The sequence below is a fragment of the Cydia amplana genome, chromosome 19 (assembly GCF_948474715.1).
Source record: "Cydia amplana chromosome 19, ilCydAmpl1.1, whole genome shotgun sequence".
NCBI classification, from domain to species: Eukaryota; Metazoa; Arthropoda; class Insecta; order Lepidoptera; family Tortricidae; genus Cydia; species Cydia amplana.
The window spans coordinates 6771139-6791952 of record NC_086087.1 but is presented as its reverse complement, the minus strand read 5'-3'; the positions used below and the strand labels follow the sequence as shown (position 1 = coordinate 6791952).

The following is a 20814-nucleotide window of genomic DNA, read 5'->3' as shown; positions in this document are numbered from 1 at the left end:
TTGTTTTGAAGACAAGTATGAAATTCACACATAGCATATTTTAAATAATCGCTAGGTTATATAAAGGTAGGGCGTAATACTTATTGCACTATGAAATTGTCAATATTATCTCAACCTCTTTATTGATTGATTATCAATCAAAGGGAATTGAGTTATTATTTTATTTTATTTTTACACTTTTAATAAAAACATTTTTACAAGTAAACCATTGAGTGATCACTAGTATAGAACGAGCAACGATAATTGATTTTATAGACATAGGAAGTCCCTACCTGTCAAGAAAATTTGCCCCACGGATTCCTATGTCTGTTTATATATTTTAAGATACTTAAACAAAAGATACTCGTATCTACAATCTAAATGTCCAAATGAAAAATCCATATCTCAAAGTCTGATAGTTATCAAAATCATGTCATATTTAGTCAGATATGTGTGGTACCAATAATAGGTATTGCTTTAAATCATTTGTATCGGATAATGATCAAAGCCATTTTATTATTCTTACATTCTTACTTACGTTAACCAAAATTCAATTTTTTTGTTTAAATCACCCTGACAGACTGGCTGACTGTTTTTAATATTATAAATAACATTAATCTAATCATCTATCGGTTAAATGGTATTAATGTGCAATTTATGAGAGGAAAGATATTATGCTTTCATAAAAAAAAACTATAAGTAGTCGGAGTAACGTAAGAATTAATATTAGTCAGCAGGTAGGTTATGAATTGATTAACCTGTATTTCCCATTACGGAACAATGGCGTTCCGGACCGTTGGGTGCGCGGAGCCGAAGCCAATACGTAGAGGAAAACTTGTAGATAATTTAATCAGCTTTCGTTTTGTGCAAGTAGTCATGTCGCTAAGATACAAAGTTTCCAAGATATACGTGAACAACCGAAAAATGGCCCCTTCATGGCCGGGGACCTCCCTCTACCTCCTAACTAGTCCAAACAAAGTTATGGAGTCAAAAAAAGTGTTCGAAGCATTTCCCTCTATATCTTCTTGTTGGCCTAAATAAATAAAAAATACTCCTACAAAAAATTGGCAGCATTCTTCGCTCTATCTTATCAACTTACACCATAACAAGCACTGATTTCAAAATCTTATAAAAGCTGGTGATATATAATCAATTTGGTAATTACGTTTAGGTCGTTGAGATTATAATTTTAAGATATTGCCTTTGTAAAATAATTACCTGTTAAAACATGCAGTTGCAAAACGGCATTGTTACGACAAATGGAGCAGCGGCCGCTGATTCCTACCACGTTGGACATTTGGTTCTGGATTTCTTTAATAAACCTGAAGATTTTGTTTGGCAGGTAGGAACATTTTCAGTGCAAAGACCTTATACTTATACAATGAACGCTGCCTGCGTGATGGGCACCCTACCAAGGGCTCAAAATTTTGATAGAAATTTTGAATTTTGAATTTTAGTTATTTTAATTGTAGTTAGTTTTAGTTTTTATACCACTTATTATATAATAAATGAGTTCTTATACAATACTCACTTTAGTTCGTTTTTAGCGGTCATAATATAACTAGGTCGTTTGTTAGAAGCTAAATTTCAAGTATCATCGTTCATAAACTCTGATACTGCATAATAACATTTCTCCACTAAGAATGATTTTAAATAGTTTATAAAAATATTGGGTTTTCCTATTGTTTTGAAAGAGTTGGGTAATTTAATTATTACGTTGTAATAGGGACCTTTCTGATAGATGTCAAGGACAGATTCCGGAATAATTATTTAAATTAATCAGGTTCCTCAGTTCTACAATCCACTTTTCTTGTCTGTATTGCCGTCATAGTGTTATAGTGAATATGTTGTACTCAGATCGACGCGGGGACTGGCGAAGTTGAAAATAAATCATCGGTGAAGTCCCGTTCCGTACAATTGGCGAAATGTCTGAGGAACGCCGGTTTTAAGCCGGGTGACGTGATCGCCGTCTCTGGCATCAATCATCTCGATGTGCACATCCCTTTCTATGCTGGATACTTTAATGGACATCCAATTATGGGAATCGACCCGTCCTATAGATACGGTAAGAATATTTTGTAGATTAAGATAGTACCTATGTTACATAACTCACAGAATTTTTGTGATATAACTGGTGAAAGTAAAATAATTGGTGATATTATAGGTATAAAGGCATTATAAAGTTAGCAAGGCCATCTTATCTTCCGAATCAAATCAAAAGTTATCTATTTTTCATAGATTAGCACATTTAATAATTTCGATATAAAGGAAAAAATCACGGCAACTTTCTTACTACGAGGTTAGTTAAATTCATTTTTTCAATAGTTATTTGTACAACAAGAGATCAAAGTTTGATATTTCTTCGAGTGCTTATTTTGAGTCCCGTGCAAGCGAAAGATTCTATCTAATCTAATTTAGAATCTTGAGCGTAGTAAGGGACTCAAAAGCGCACGAGATGTAAATAACTTTGATCTCGTGTAGTTCACAAAACTTTTCACCTCAGCAGTGAGAACATATTAGAGAACCCGAAAAATGTATTCCTTCTTCATCACTTACCTCTATTCACTCATGTTTTCTTAAGATATACCAACCAGGGATGTTGCGAATATCCGCATCCGCATCCGCAACCGCGGAACTTCCGCATTATTTTCAACATCCGCATCCGCATCCGCATCCGCATAAAATCGATGCGGATGTAATGCGGATGCGGATGTGGAACAGGTCGGTACAGGAACGTCTTAGCATCGGCGTAAGTGCTAGACTGCTAGGTAATTTAGTCATTAACCAAAAAACCTATTAGAAATGAGCAGTCAAGCGTGAGTGGGACTTATTGTACGGAGCCCTTGGAATGCGAGTCCAACTCGCACTTGGCCGGTTTTTTGAAATAAAAATTACTAAAATGTAATATTTGACGTTTTTTATGGTACTATCTTGACATCCGCATCCGCATCCGCATCCGCGGATGTGAGCCTTTAAAAATCCGCATCCGCATCCGCATCCGCGGATGTCAAAAAATCGGCATCCGCAACATCCCTGATACCAACAATAAAATTTTCACCTGAGCAGCTCGAACAAGGGTACTTTGCTACTTTGGGTGAGCAAAATCGCATTTTGCTCATTTTGTCTCACGTAGTGAGCAAAATGCGATTTTGCTCACTGTTTTTAAGTAGCAAAGTACCCTTGTTCGAGCTGCTGAGGTGAAAAATATATGTTCTATGTTTTTAATTGTATTTTATACAGATGAAGTAAAGAGGCTATTTGAAATAACTAATCCAAAAGTGACGTTTGTCGAAGTGGGTCTCGTGGAAGAATATGAAAAAGTTATCAACGACCTTGGACTAGATACAAGGATTATCACATTCGGCGACAGCGACAGATCTTTGGCCAAATTTATAAGAACGTATGATGATGGTGCTCCGGACAGCGAATTCAGGTTGGTTCATCAATCATCATTATCGAAAGATGATAATATTATTCACCAAGCGACCTTCACCAAGGAGGAGTTTTGGCCGATGAGTGTCTAGTTCTGGCGTTTTCGCGGCCAGCTCTATGAAGCTGTGGGGTTGCGAACTGCATCGCAGCCATAATTGACTGTTTTTAGTTTTAGAATAAATTTTATAATCAAGGCTCGGAAAAACGCCTGTCGTTGAAAACAAATCATAATTTTAGGATCCATTTACGAGTCGAAAATGTTCGTTTACGGTCTAGGGATGTCATTAGGGCATATTTAATTGTTCACATTGGTTCAAAGAAGTCGGTGTTGTACGGAACAAGGTCCTAATGTTTTCAAAATGACTGGCGTTTTTCCGGCGTGAGCACTTAACTTAATAAATAATAACTTAAAAATAATTCAAATAAGATTAACTTAAAAATAACATACAAAATATCAACATAATTAATCAGGGAGTGGTTGTAACAAAAACAAACAATAATTTGAACAAAAATTCGTGTACGCGCACATTTTTTGTGGCACTCTTTATTAACACTAAACTGATACCTATTGTCTACGGTTACCGCGATAGTAACTCATGAAATAAAACTATTAAAACGGATTATAGCGCGTATATTGAATTTATACTACATCCCGACGTTTCGAACCCTTTCCAACGTTCGTGACTGAGGAAAAACTACACTGCATGTGCAAAAACAGCAAAACAACCCACTTACAAAATAATGAACCATGGTTTATTATTATATAACATTGTATAACTACATGCAAAATTGGTTCATAAGGCTAGTTATACACTAAATCTTATAACTTTAAAGGAGCAGTTCTTGTTTATAAAATATGTTATATTATATATTTCGGGGACCTCGGAAATGGCTAACTCTAACGACTTCGATGTAATTTGCTATATGCGGGGTTTTCGGGCGCGAAAAATCGATCTGTACGGATATGATGGTCGTTCTTGTCTACGTGACAGCGTGATAAAACGGTGTCCGTCACTTTCTTTCCCACGGTGTTAAACAGTGACAGTTATTTTATCACGTGGATAAAGATGGATAAAGCTATCCATAATAGGCTGGCAGGTCTCATTTTTGAGTTTTTATATGTTTTCCGAACAAAGCTCGGTTTCCCAGATATTTACTATTATTTGGTAGGTACCTATAGTAATAGGTTAATAGGTAAATCATTATGTTAATTAATCAAAGTCAGAGATAATCTGGAATATTTAACGATAAGATTTTATTTGCTTAAATACCTAATTCCTTTGAAAAACCGAAACGACTTATTATTGTGGTGTTATTTCACCGCCCGCCCTAGGGCGTGCCACAATACGTGCGTATGTCGAAAATGTAATGGGCCATACCTATGTAGGTACCTACTGTAAAACGTTGTACAATACACGTGCGAAAAGGTAATTCGCAACTTGTGTGGATTTAAAACACTCCGGTCGTGTTTCAATTTATCGCCACTCGTTGCGAATTTCCTACTTTTCGCACTTGTATCGTAATGTACTATTATGTCTACATACAAGACGTATTATTTTGTTCTAGGGATTTCCTTAATGCGCAATCTCATACAGTGTAGGTATTGCTTATTTTTTTTAATTGCGTATCACATGTGAAGAATTATTTATTTGTTTTAGAAACTTTGAACGTGGCGTAATTATACATATTGTTGTGTGGACATAAAATAATAGAAGAGTTTTTATTACAGGTTTTACATTAAGATTACCATTTAACTAAGTTTTTATACCTACTACTACTACAAACAGCCCCAAACAAATCTACTCTAAAGTCTTAAGTAGTTTAAATAAAACAAATCAATCGTACATAGAAGAGCCTTTAAACTAGTACCTATAGTCGTACCTCGTATATGTATAGTAAGTAATACCTCGAAATGTTTCAGAGTGGCCACCATTGACACGAGCAAGGTGTACGCGTGGCTCGTCCTAACCAGCGGCACCACGGGACTACCCAAGGTCGCAGCCTTCAAGCACTCTGACATTATCACCATGATCAAAATCAACTCGGCTATAAAAGACAAGTAGGCATCTTGAGGCAGAAATTCGTCAAATAGGGCCACCCGGACTAGCGTCTCTCGAGCGTCAGCGTCTAGTCAACTTTATGGATGGCTGCTGCGCGACGCAACGTTGGCGCAACAGCGCAGCGAGTCAGCGACGCTATTCCATAGCGCCGACTAGACGCCGACGCTCGGAAGACGCAAGTGTGGGGTGGCTCCAGGTTATGATTATTATTCTGGTAATTAAATTTTTATTTTTATTTTTAGAGAAATGGCACCGCTTATGCTTCTGCCGAGTGTGCAGTGGGTATCTTCATACTTAGCGACATTGTGTACGATCAGTGCAAACCAAATCAAGTTGCAGTCCTCGACGCCCGTTACCGTGGAGCATATTATCGAAATCATTAACAAATACAAGGTAATATTACCTACATAAATTAGAAGCCAGATGGGGTAAGGTTGAACGGATTTTTGATGAAATGAGCGGTGTTGCATTAGAACTTACCGTTTAATTTGATCACTTGGCTAAAATAACATCTTATAAAAACATTTTTATCCGTATTGTGATTATGTTTACTCCACAACGCAGCGAGGTTTATACTAGCAAGAACTTGCATGCAAATTTCATTACATTGCGGTATCTGATCAAACTTTTGATTTTACCTTAGTAGTCGGCAATGTAACGTAAATTGTATGCAAGTTCTTGCTAATCTTAGTATAGCCTCACTTTAACGTTGACTGAAAGTGCGCTCCAAGCCTTACTGAGTGTGGACTTCTTTTTAAACGGAATAGGAATAAGTGTTGAGTATTAAAATCTTTGTCTTATTTTTACCCATGTCTTATACTTACCCCACCATCGTGTCTTCATGTAGTTCATGTCTAGCCTTAGGAGTCTTTTAATTAAAAGTCATGGTGATTTGTAATAATTTTTAGGGTTCCGTACCCAAAGGGTAAAAACGGGACCCTATTACTAAGACTCCGCTGTCCGTCCGTCCGTCCGTCCGTCTGTCACCAGGCTGTATCTCACGAACCGTGATAGCTAGACAGTTGAAATTTTCACAGATGATGTATTTCTGTTGCCGCTATGACAACAAATATTAAAAACAGAATAAAATAAAGATTTAAGTGGGGCTCCCATACAACAAACGTGATTTTTGACCGAAGTTAAGCAACGTCGGACGGGGTCAGTACTTGAATGCGTGACCGTTTTTTTGCTTGTTTTGCTCTATTTTTTTTGTTGATGGTGTGGAACCTTCCGTGCGCGAGTCCGACTCGCACTTGGCCGGTTTTTTACATACATTTTAAAATGTTGACATAATTATATTTTTTAAAGTTTATTTATTAATTTTGATGTGACATTGTTATTTTATTTTTGTATCTATGGGGTTTTTGCCTGAAATAAAAATTTTGATTGATTGATAAATATACAAATTTGTGGAATGTACTTATCAGCTCTTTATTTTTCAGCCAGTTGCCGCCATATCAACCCCGCTAGTAATTAATGAAATCTTGAAACACGAGAAACATTGCGATTTGACGTGCTTTAAGAGGCTCGTCGTCACAGCATTTGCCATGAACCCTGTAACCCTTAACCAACTGAAGGTAAGTTGCCACTGAGAGTGAACCTTGGAATTTCGGTATAAGCTAGATAATATTGATAAGCAAATATACGTAATTATTATCATCCTCATATATTTAAGAGTAAAGGTGACAGTCCATTTCCAACCGCAGCTGCACTACTGTTCATTTTACTATGGAAATTGACAGTAACGGCGATGCGTTCAGTACCAGTAGTGCAGCTGTGGTCAGAAATAGAATGGTACCCTATGACACTTGTCGGTGGAGCAATTTCCACATTTGACAGTCCTCTGCCTTCTCTCTGGCAGCCTGATACGACACGACGTTGAATTTTTCCTAAAATAATTTTGGTACGTAGGTAGAATCCATTCGGCATTTACGGCTTAACTTTACCATCCTAATTACAAATTTAAAGGTTGATTGGTAGAGAATTCCGTGTGGCGTTAAGTCCGCCTTTTGTCACTGTGTATTTTTTACTGTGATTTTTTTTTTAAATATATAAATAAAATTACTTTATTCTGACCTTGAGGTCTATTCTAATATAATAATGTGTTATGCTTATGAACTGGTTTTTATGGTTTTACTGGTTTTGGCACAAGTTTTGGTTTGGTTACGATTAAGGGAATGTACACTAACACTATGGACATGGTCTGAAAATAAAATATTGTATCTCACGCACGACTTTCACTTGTCTTCATTTCGCATGCAATTCGATCTTCATGGTCGTATAAAAAAAAGATCAAATCATAAATAGTATTACTATGGCGTACTTGATCTTAGAAAATTAGACAGGCTATAAAAAATTGTAGGTACATATCTTTATATTATAATGATTGCTACAATTTTAGATTTAATCTTCTATGATGATAAATGTGAGGTCTCACTTCCGGATACTGTACTATCGAACATTGATAGGCATCACCCAGCTGTCCAATTCGATATCGACTTAGAGTCACCCCCACCTATCCCTTTAAATTGTTTACCTTCGTATAATTTCAGAAAAGCTGACTACTCGCGTATATCCACGGAGTTGAATAGAGTTAACTGGGAATTAGAACTAATTAAATTACAACCTAACGAGGCCGTTGAGCGCTTTTATTGCTTAATCTTTAATATTATTGACGACTGTGTACCCTTAAAAAAAATCAAAGTGTCTAAGTATCCAAAATGGTTTTCTCCGGCGCTTATAAATGCCCTTAAAAGGAAAATGAAGGTATGGTGTAAGTGGAATACCTATAAGGCTTTAGCTGATTATCGTGAATTTGCATTACTTCGCTCCCGTTGCAAAGTACTCCTCTTAGAATGTTTCAACAGCTATACCCATAACACAGAGATATCCTTAAAACAGAATATAAAATCCTTTTGGTCTTACGTCTCATCCCTTAAAAAGAATTCCTCGGGCTATCCTGCTACAATGTTCTACGAAGACAGGCCATTTTTTGGAGGTAAACAAATTGCTAATACCTTTTCAGAGTTTTTCTATTCAGTCTTTGAGCATAAAGAGAATGTACAATTGAATGACCTCATAGCTCTCCCAACTTCAGAAAGCGCACCAAATATTTCTAACTTACACGTTTGCAAAACAGATATTCTAAAGAAACTAATAAATATTGATGTTAATAAGGGAGCTGGGCCTGACAAGGTAAGCCCATTTTTTATTAAAAACACTGCCACCGCGCTAGTGATCCCGCTATATATAATCTTTAATAAATGTTTGCATTCAGGAACTTTCCCTGAGAAGTGGAAAGTATCTCATGTCACCCCGATTCACAAATCCGGTTCGCGCTCCCAAATAACTAACTACCGCCCGATTTCTGTACAGTCCTGTATTCCAAAAATATTTGAGGCGCTCGTTCGTGATCAAGTGTTTGCTGCTCTTGAATCTTGTCGGAGCAACATGGATTCATGAGAAACAGATCAACAATAACAAACCTTTTACCCTACACTAACTTATTGTTCGAGTCTATGGATAAAAGACAGCAGGTAGATGTAATATTTACTGATTTTAGGAAAGCGTTCGATAAGGTTGACCATCTGCTTCTTCTTAAAAAACTCGCGTTCAATGGTATCCGCGGTAACCTTCTACGATGGTTCGTTTCGTACCTATCTAATAGGTCTCAAATTGTTGCCGTCAATGGCTTTGCATCACAGCGCAAATTAGTCACATCAGGAGTAATCCAGGGATCGATATTAGGCCCACTCTTGTATACATTGTTCATTAACGACATCAAACAATGTTTTAAGAATAGCCATTTTCTTATGTTCGCCGACGATCTGAAAATATTTAAAGTCGTCGAGTCTATTGACGACAGTAATTTACTTCAAAATGATGTAAATGTTTTTCTTGATTACTGTTCTAAAAATAAGCTGCAATTAGCAAGTGATAAATGCTTGCAGATGACCTTTACAAAAAATAAAAAAAGAATTATCAACTCTAAATACAAAATAGGTAACGCGAATATCAAAAAAGTGTCAACGGCTCGTGATCTAGGAATCTTATTCGATGATAAACTAGACTTCCAATTGCACATAGAGCGTATTATTTCAAAAGCGTATCAAATGCTAGGTTTCGTTCTGAGAACAGCAAAGGTCTTTAAAAAATCTTCAAGTTATCTTCTGCTGTATAAATCACTGATTAGACCCCACTTAGAATATGGCTCAGTAATCTGGAATCCACTGTATAAAAAATATACAAATGCAATAGAGATGGTTCAAAAAAAGTTCTTGCGGGCATTGCACAGACGATTGACAGGGAAACGTCTATCTTACGTTGATCTGTTGCAGTATTATAAGTTGCAGTCATTAGAGACCAGACGCAAATGCTGTGACGCAATTACTGTCTATAATATCTGTAAAGGGCATTTTAACAGTATGGAATTGCTGGAGCGGATACGGTTCAGAGTCCCAGCTCGATGCAGCTCGCGCTCTAATGCTTTGTTCTCAGTTCCCACCGCCTCCAGTAACGCCGGGTTGCGAGCCCCCTTGCGTCGTATTTGTAACACTTATAATAAAGAATTTACTTCCATCGATATATTCAATGTCACTAGGCCCAAATTTCGTAACCAAATACTCAATATCCTCAACGGCCATCATAGTGTCCGTCAGTGATGTGTCGTCATCATCGCTAGTATCTCTGCTGTCATTGTACCTAATAATATATTGATCAGATTGGTTGTCAGTATTTTCAACTTTACTATATTTTTCTTGTTTCTCTAATTTAAATTTTAGAACCTAAATAATAAATATTATAATTCACATAAGAATGGTCTACAACACTTGGTTAACTTGTATGTAAAGATACGTTTTAGTTAAGTCCGTTTATTTTAAGTAGGTATGTTTTAGTGAGAGCGTTTAAGGAAGTAAGTGTTCATCTCAATATTATATGTATCTAACAATGTAAGCTATTATCCTGTCGCATACTTCTGTTGTTTCTCCAATAAATAAAATAAAAATAAAATAAAAATTGGCGCCCGGATATTGACGGCGCGATTGAATGAATTGCTGATTCACTAGATATGAAATAGTAAAGATATGTGACGTTCCACGGCAAAAGGTACCTTATGGCGGCTGGGGCTTACGATATCATTAACGCCGCTCCAATATTCAGCCGGGGCAATAGTACCTTTTGCCGTAGAACGTCACATATCTTTACTATTTCATATCTAGTGAATCTTTTATTCATTTTCCGAATCGCGCCGTGACACGAATTTATCTTATCTTTCGAAAGTATTGCCACCGATTGTCATTATGTTATCGCGCATTTTATTATTTTTCAGGCAAAAATGCGACCAGGTGGTGAAGTTTGGAACCTATTTGGGCAGACGGAATGCTTAGGCGCTATTCTGATGCCGGCTCCCAACGGGCCCCAGGGCAATTGTGGAACAGAGATTCCAATTAGACCAGTAAAAGTAAGAAATTATTACTATCTTTAGTAACGGGCTTACTTATGTGTCATTCTGAGTTTTTGGAACAATTTAGGTCCCAATCCCTGGAAATATAAAAAAAACCGGCCAAGTGCGAGTCGGACTCGCGCACGGAGGGTTCCGCACCATCAACAAAAAATAAAGCAAAACAAGCAAAAAAACGGTCACCCATCCAAGTACTGACCCCGCCCGACGTTGCTTAACTTCGGTCAGAAATCACGTTTGTTGTATGGGAGCCCCACTTAAATCTTTATTTTATTCTGTTTTTAGGGTTCCGTACCCAAAGGGTAAAAACGGGACCCTATTACTAAGACTCCGCTGTCCGTCCGTCCGTCCGTCCGTCCGTCCGTCCGTCCGTCCGTCCGTCCGTCTGTCACCAGGCTGTATCTCACGAACCGTGATAGCCAGACAGTTGAAATTTTCACAGATGATGTATTTCTGTTGCCGCTATAACAACAAATACTAAAAACAGAATAAAATAAAGATTTAAGTGGGGCTCCCATACAAGTACAACAAACGTGATTTTTGACCAAAGTTAAGCAACGTCGGGCGGGGTCAGTACTTGGATGGGTGACCGTTTTTTTGCTTGTTTTTTTTTTGCTTGTTTTGTTCTATTTTTTGTTGATGGTGCGGAACCCTCCGTGCGCGAGTCCGACTCGCACTTGGCCGGTTTTTAGGGTTCCGTAGCCAAATGGCAAAAAACGGAACCCTTATAGATTCGTCATGTCTGTCTGTCTGTCTGTCTGTCCGTCTGTCTGTCCGTCCGTATGTCACAGCCACTTTTCTCCGAAACTATAAGAACTATACTGTTGAAACTTGGTAAGTAGATGTATTCTGTGAACCGCATTAAGATTTTCACACAAAAATAGAAAAAAAAACAATAAATTTTTGGGGTTCCCCATACTTCGAACTCAAAAATTTTTTTTTCATCAAACCCATACGTGTGGGGTATCTATGGATAGGTCTTCAAAAATGATACTGAGGTTTCTAATATCATTTTTTTCTAAACTGAATAGTTTGCGCGAGAGACACTTCCAAAGTGGTAAAATGTGTCCCCCCCCCTGTAACTTCTAAAATAAGAGAATGATAAAACTAAAAAAAATATATGATGTACATTACCATGCAAACTTCCACCGAAAATTGGTTTGAACGAGATCTAGTAAGTAGTTTTTTTTTATACGTCATAAATCGCCTAAATACGGAACCCTTCATGGGCGAGTCCGACTCGCACTTGTCCGCTTTTTTTTTAGTATTTGTTGTTATAGCGGCAACAGAAATACATCATCTGTGAAGATTTCAACTGTGATTTCTATCACGGTTCGTGAGGTCCCGTTTTTACCCTTTGGGTACGGAACCCTAAAAATTAAATTTTTTTTATATGGCCTATACTCGTATGGTAAATTCAAAGTCAACTCGAAATCTCGAATTATTGCATAGTCTCGATCAGCTCCGAGAATCTCGCCTCAATTTGCCTAGACCAAAAACTGATATCACAGCTCGATTTATGGCCGAGAATGATAAAACTGAGACCGAGCCCCAGCGGGCTCAGCACGGTTCCATTTTTTATCCACTATCACTAAGCCCGTCACTTTCGCACTTACATACTTGTTAGAACGTGACAGGCATGGTGATAAATGATAAAAATGCGACCGTGCTACTAGAGCAGATCTCGGTCAGATATTTGTCCCATCTAATGAGGTCTTTGAGAGGGTTAAAAAATTAAGATTGTAATGCTTTGACTATGCTACACAAATTGACGTTCCATTTTGAATATACAGACTAGTTTTTACTAGATTCAACTTTTCCCCTTCGTAACTTATTATAATTTGCAGCTGGTAGATACAACAACCGGCCAAGTAATCACAGAACCCAACAAGGTCGGAGAGCTTTGGACAAAGGGCCCAAAATTGTCAGTAAGTACCAAGAAAATAATTAAGTAAACCATCATCAGTATCATCAGATCATCACACCTTACTATACTATATCTCCACCATAATCTGGGGGCACGGTAGTGCCCCCGCCAAGACGAGCAAAGCGAAGCGCAAGGGCACTACCTACCTTTTCTCGAAGCGCTTCGTCGTTTTTTTGAACCCTCATAACTTGGGTTTGGATTATACCAGATAAACAAAATTCTCGGGATATGATGTCAATAGTGGACTTATTAAACATAAAAAATTTCAATTGCATAGCTCTTATACTTAAGATTTTATTCATATCTAAAAAACCCCAATTTCGTCACTGACTCACTCACTCACTGTTGATCATCAAAACCTCTAGGGTACTTCCTGAAGTCCTAGGAAGCTGAAATTTGGTATGTAAGATAGTATTAGTACACAAACAACAAAATAATTCAAAAACTTGAAATTTTTTGCCCCTAAGGGGGGGGGAAAAGGGGGGTGGAATTTTGTATGGGAAATCAATAACCGCTGAACCGATTTAGTTGAAATTTGGTATGTAGATAGTTTTTGTAATGGGGAATGGCATTGAATAGTTTTCAACCCCAAAATCACCCCGTAAGGGTGAAAAGGGGGTGAAAAAGGGCGTTAGGGGAAAAGGTGGGTTGAAGTTTGTATGGGGAATCAGTAAAAAGCAGATTGTATAAAAGATGCCGCGATCGTACGTATTTCAGGATTTTTAATAGTACCCTAAATCACACGTGCAACCGTTTAAATTAGGGGATGGAAGCAACTTACAAAAAGAAGTGAAATCCCACCAAAAACATTTTCATGTAAAATGTTGCCAAGACGAAACCATAAGGCTCGCACTGACAAAAAGTTATCAGATCTCTTGTAGAGCCAAGCTTCTAACTCTACAAGCCCTAACTTCACAAACTCTACACCTTAGTCAAAATATGTGGCTTGGCCGTTTCGTTACTCCAAGAACTATTGTATTATAAAAAATAATGAATAGTGAATACATTTTTCACCTTACGTCCATGTGACAGTAGCGAAACGGTCAAGCCACATATTTTGACTAAGGTGTAGAGTTTGTGAAGTTAGGGTTTGTAGAGTTAGAAGCTTGGCTCTACAAGAGATCTGATAACTTTTTGTCAGTGCGAGCCTTATGGTTTCGTCTTGGCAACATTTTACATGAAAATGTTTTTGGTGGGATATATCTATTCTTTTCAATTTGTTTGGTGATTTGGGCTTACAGTCTCTACAATAATCCTTAGTGGATCGGGGATTTTACATACACACCTGAATTTATTTACATGCCAGTCCTAAAAACTTGTCCGAACGATTAGAGCGAACCTAAATTAAAAAGAGATGTTCTGAAAGTTAGCAGCCAAGAATTGCAAGTGCTTTTTTTCGTTTCTAAGCTAAACTGATTATGTTTCGTAGGAATACTTCAATAATCCAGAGGCAACACAGGCTGCGATCTCAGACGGCTGGTTAAGAACTGGAGATTTGCTGTACAGAGACGAAAAAGGATATTTCTTCTACGTGGAACGGATATCCAGCTCGTTCAGATATCGTAACTATTTTGTGAGTCCATGTTTTACTATTTTGATTTGTAAGTTTGCACATGACACTTGCCTACCTATTCAGTGTGACGTAGGTCTAATGTGGGATAGATTGACATGACAAAAAATCTAGTCAACATGAGTATAACTTTGTTCCCAGATCACACCCCTTGAGCTGGAGCATGTGATTCAGGAGCACCCAGATGTCCTGGACGTATGTGTAGTGGGCGTACCGCATCCCGAAGACAACAAGCACGCCGTCGCTTGCGTCATGCGACGGCCCGGCTCGACACTCACAGAGCAGGCCGTTAAGGACATCATCTCTAGTTAGTATTAACTTTCACCTACTCAAGTGTCACACGGCTGGTGATCCAGCACCCAGATGTGCTGGACGTGTGCGTGGTGGGCATGCCGCACCCTGAGGATTACAAACACGCCGTGGAGTGCGCCATGCGACGGCCCGGCTCGACACTTACAGAGCAGGGGCCCGTTTCTCAATAGCTTGTAACTTGTAATACAATTGGAACTCCCATTCTAACAAAAGCTGTCGAAAAGTGACATCCGCTTGTATTACAAGTTACAAGTTTTTGAGAAACGGGCCCCGGGGCGTTAAGGACATCATCTCTAGTTAGTATTAGTAACTTTACTTTAAGATACCGTAAATTATTTGATAACTATGAATATGATACAGCATAGAGGTACAAAATCCTCTTATATATACCTCATATGTCGTCAATAAATGTCACGGAAGAAGATCGAAAGGATTATTCATATGAAATAATTGCTAATTAGCTTAACTAACTGATTATTCTTGTACATTTCAGATAAACTATCCGCATACAAACAAGTGAGTAGCGTCATTTTCGTCGACAACTTCCCTAGAACAATCTCAGGTAAAGTCGCCCGAGGAAAAGTTCTCGAGTACGTCTTAGAAGTCCAAAAATTGGGAACATCCGAATGGCCGAGCTCCGGCAACACAAAGAAGTTGATCAGTGCGTTCCAGCAGCTCAGCACTACGGGTAACACCAGATACTTGTCAAGAGGGCGACACTGATGGACTATTAAGTATTTAAGAAAAACGTGACAAAATGGCTTCAACAAAATTGTTTCTACAGCCTAAATGAATATTTAAATTTTAATTATAATGCCATTTAATTATTGAATTATGTGCCTGATGAGGAATAACAGGATACCATCAATTATTGAATTAATATTTCTATTATACGTGATAAAAAAATTGACCGATATTAAACTGAGACATATTTTAAACTGTTTATACGACAACGGTTTCACTCACTTGAATTTTTAGTCGCTCTTGGCGACATGTATGTCAAAAATTGACATTCTAATAAATGACTTATGTAATGTTACTTCATTTTGCAATACTTACTTAATTTGTTTCTGTTTCTGGTATTCTGTAATTGACATGTGTGTAATAATATTAGTATTATCTTACTTTAAATTATTTGTAAATTTGTTAAGTTTAGTGCAAACCTTCTTTGCATGCTTTGTTAAGCAGAATGTTTTGGACATTTTTATATTGTAAGAACTTGTTTTGTGAACTAAGTACATTCTTGCAAATTAATACATGATAAATGATAAGGGTTAAGGACGGAAAAAAATCATTAACTATAAGATGTAAAGTAAGATAAAATGTGTCGCATCATCGCATGCTAGTTTTATTATTGTAAATATTTTATTTTAAATTATGCTACATCAATGTGGTAAAATAGTATTGAGACAAATCAACATATGTCTTAAACTGTACCATTTTATGCAAACATATATAATGTTTGTGAAATAAAATAAACTTTGTCCAATCTGCCACATGAAACTGTTTAAATCATGAACAGTCAAGGTCACAAATATTTTTACAAGCCAAAGTTTCAAAAAATTATTAACACGCCTCTAAGATACTGACAATAAGGACTTGTAATTTATATATTTTTGGAACGTAGTACGTATTTAGTTAAAAGAATACACTCAAGAATTATCAGATAGGTAGGTAGTTACGTAGTTTAGGTACATTATACATTTTTACATAAGGGAGTTAGTATGCTGCAACTGAAAAGTGCTAGTATGAAAAGAAAGGACAGAAATAATTAGAATAATATTTATTTAAAAAAAAAACCTTATTTACAATTAATAATACCCTGTGGCCCCACACTAGAAATAAGTTCAGAAATTATTCACGTACCTAGATGATGTGTTATGTCTATAGGTCGTTTTTTTAGCATTAGAAAGAACTTGAAAGAAGGTACGCGATTTTGACATGTCTATTAATTGAAAAATACTTTTTAAAAATCAATAACTATTACTTATGAAAGCAGAAGACTATAAAAGATCGTATTAGATTCATAATTGTTACATATTTACCGTAACTTATTTTTAAAATGTGTTTTTCAATTAAGAGACACATCAAGATTGTTTACCTTATTTCTAATGCTAAAAAAAACGAACTATAAAGAAAAATGATTTTGAAGTTTTGATGCAAGATCACTGAAGGTGTTACTAATTAAGTTGTAATAAATATGGTTTAATTCGTTTTGTTTTAGGCATTAGTTAACTTACGTAGTTAGGTGCCCCAAATTACATCTATTGTGTGATTTTGGTACTTATATTAATTTATGTACCTAATAAATACATTTACAAATACTTATAGTGTTTTATACGTATTTAAGTCATCGCTTGTTAATTAAGTAAGTACCTAGTAAATAAATATTTAATACTCACTAGGAGAAGAGCATCTCCTCCATTCGATAACTTTTATATCGATTTTCAACAATAAAATTCAATTTTTTTTAACAAGCAGATAATTTTTTCCTTTAATAAGTATCTAAAGTCTATTTTTTTATGCTTATGTTCATACTATGAACTGTCATTTCAGTCTACCGAATAAAAAAATACATTTTATACAATTTTTAACAATGTAATTCTAGCAAACTGCGTATTACTAGCCACCTCAGCCCAAAGAGTAAAGTAAGTATATTAGGAAGTTTTAGCCTAATTATATTATATAGAATTATATAATATTATATTAGCCTAATGCAGACCTAAATTTGACGACCGCTTTAGCGTAAGTCAAAGAGTAAAGTAAGTATATTAGGAAAAAAGAGAGCCCTACTCAGTACCCCGACCAAAGAGAATTTGAAATAGAGGCGGATTGTCAAAGTAAATTATGTAGACACAGTAAATTTACTGCCATCTTTCGACAGAAGATTAAAATTGTTAGAACGCCATTAGACTTTGATCCTTATTCTCTCACTGATATACCTACTGTGTCAATTTGTTAACTGTCAAAAATTAACGCCATCTATACTCAAGACTAGGCCAAAGGTATGGTGCAATTTTTCGAGCGATGGCGCCATTCCTTTGGCCAGTTTGGCCTACTAGGATTAACTGGACCCAGATCCGACGGGTCCGCATTAAACGGTTTTACTTTAAACACATTTCAAAACGAAACGCCTGATCATAAATTTCCCGCTGCACTACTAGTAACTAAATTACCTAACGAACAATTTGCCCTTTTAATTATGTAGGTAAGTGCCAACCTTGGTACAGTTGTTATACCTACAATGCCTAAATAATATATTTTTTTATTTCTCATGCTCTGAAAGAGGGTCATTGTTGTTCTAAAAGGTGTGCAGAAAATGATTCTGTACTAGAGCATTTTACGTTCCAAGTACGACAATATTTCATTTTTTACGATAAGCAATTGAAATTTAAGTTTAAATGGATTTGTTATACAATTTCCATTGTGATATTTAACTCCCCATTCCATAAATAACGATACTTTTGTCTAAATTGTTAATTTAAAGTACCCTCAAGATTTCCTATAAAAATATCTACTTTCTCATGTTTAAAAAAAAACATACATTTTACTTTCCTCGTATTCGAAATGAAAAGTAGAGTGTTTAACTCGGGTAAAAGGCATCATTTCATCCCTTGGTTAACAATCTACTATTGTATATCACGTCGGTGGTAAACAAGTATACCTACGGTCCGCCTGATGGTAACCAGGTGTCGGAATCGTGGGCGTATCATACTATCAGGAGCACATCAGGACCTTCAATTATGGATGGCGAGCCCTCGTTAATGAAATACGTTATTCAACTCACAGTCTTTACTGGATAAGACTGATTACAAATCATAGCACACGTTACACTTCTTATTCAAAGCAAACCAGTGGATTAGACCCAGGTACCGCCACAGACGTCATCTTCTCCCGTTCATTCTCCTCAAGTTCTCATCTGAAGATTGATTGACAGCCGGAATCGTGGGCGTATCATACTATCAGGAGCACATCAGGACCTTCAATAATGGATGGCGAGCCCTCGTCAATGAAATACGTTATTGAACTCACAGTCTTTACTGGATAAGACTGATTACAAATCATAGCACACGTTACACTTCTTAATCAAAGCAAACCAGTGGATTAGACCCAGGAACCGCCACAGACGTTATCTTCTCCCGTTCGTTCTCATCATGTTCCCATCTGAAGATTGGACATGCACTTCGCCGACCATTTAAAAATTGTACATTGGTTTTTATGGTTGCGTGCCTCAAAAGGAAAAAAACTGAAACCTTATCCTGGTTCTGGAGCTGGATAAGTGGAAATCTCCCTCCCACAAGGACTCATAGTGCGGTCCCGACACTTAAGCACTGACTTACCTCTAGTCTGTTAGTGAGACAAAACAACCTCTTTTACTGAGACTTTAATTAAAATAATACTTTTGCTTGCTTTTGCGCAATTGTTTTCAGAATTTTATAGAAATTGACCTCTGTAGGTATATGACATAACGTCAATATAATATCATGAGATCATGACAATACAATACAATACAATACAATACTCTTTATTGCACACCTCACATACACGTAGTTTACAATAAATGTACAATAACATAAACAAAGACAATAGAGGTAACAACAGGCGGTCTTATCGCTTAAGAGCGATCTCTTCCAGACAACCTTGACCTCTGTAACTCGGATTTTATTTCAGATCAATTACTGTTTGTTTACTGATTCTTGGTCTAGCTATTTAATTTCGAAGTAGCAAATTATAGCGTAAAAATTCTGTGAGCGTCAGGATGGCGGGTGGACCTCAGCGAATTTGAACGAAATATTTATAAACATATTGTACTTTCGGTGTACTTTAGTGTACCTACCTTTAATAGCATCCAGTGTACTTCTCCCAGAAACGAGATATTTAACAAAAAACGTCCACCCGCCATTCTGACGTCAGGATGGCGGGTGGACCTGTTTAATCTTGGATTATACTCCAAGTATGTAGTTATAGTGTACTTTCAGTGTACTTCTGTAAACCTTTAATAGAAATCAGTTTACTCGTCCCTAAAACGAGCTATGCTTAAACTAAGGTCCACCCGTCCAACCTTCTTTGTTAAATATCTCGTTTCTAGGAGAAGTACACTGGATTCTATTAAAGGTACACTAAAGTACACCGAAAGTACAGTATGTTTATAAATATTTCGTTCAAATTCGCTGAGGTCCATCCGCCATCCTGACGCTCACTAAAATTCTGTCGCACTACCATTCATCGCAAACTAATTATACGCAGTTGAGGTGTGTTGTCACGTGAACCGTAGTGGGTAGCACCTGCTTAAAAGCGTAAGTGACAACGAAGGATTATATTGATAAAGGAAACTTCGTAAATAATTTACTATTTAATCGATCCATCATAATACCGTGACGTCACGTGTCACACAAATATTATTAAAAGTGTAGTATAATCACATTAGGCATCTTTAAGGTTTTATTTTGAATAATTGACCGATTATTGATCATCATGATTAGTGTCTGTTTTATAAGATACCAATGGGTTAATTTAATTCACAATAGTTGTCACTGAATGCCGAATAATTAAAATATAAAAAATAATACAGTAGGTATAAGCATGGTATAAGTCTGTAGCTATTACTTACTTAAAAAGTTATTGGTCGATCTCATTACACCACTAAGTAGCTTGTTGAAACGAACGGGGGCGGGTAGGTAAATGTGGCTATTATTGTTTAAAACAAGTTTTAATGGTTCTTGTTCGGTAAATACGACAAATCTTTATCTTCTAGCGGCCTACCGTACAAGAAAAATTGTCAGGCAAATTTTAATTAATGGTATTAGAAAACACAGTTGATTTTCCTTTGTTTTAAATTCAAACGAAACAAAGCAAAATCGCCGCTGTTTCCATTTAATAATAGTTCAAATTTAATTGGAGGTAATTTGTACAAGTATCATGGCATAATTGAGGTACAAGATAAGTACGCCTACGCTCCTCAATTACACCACAACATACTGTTTTAGGTAGCCAATAAAAGCGAGTGCTCTGATTAACTTCGAGTACACTTAATTAGTGAGCGCCTGACGCTAGAAAACGTTTATCGGACAAC

The 20814-nt window shown here is 36.7% G+C and overlaps 1 protein-coding gene across 1 annotated transcript; it reads left to right on the top strand.

The window, feature by feature from the left end:
* Positions 1-1207: 1207 nt before the first annotated feature.
* LOC134657139 (medium/long-chain-fatty-acid--CoA ligase FadD8-like) lies at positions 1208-14911 on the top strand. The gene is made up of 9 exons (XM_063512691.1): positions 1208-1321; positions 1837-2044; positions 3220-3412; positions 5333-5470; positions 5714-5864; positions 6914-7048; positions 14289-14432; positions 14571-14736; positions 14793-14911. The coding sequence occupies exons 1-9, from the start codon at positions 1208-1210 to the stop codon at positions 14909-14911; spliced, it is 1368 nt and encodes a 455-aa protein (XP_063368761.1).
* The last annotated feature ends 5903 nt before the right edge of the window (positions 14912-20814 follow it).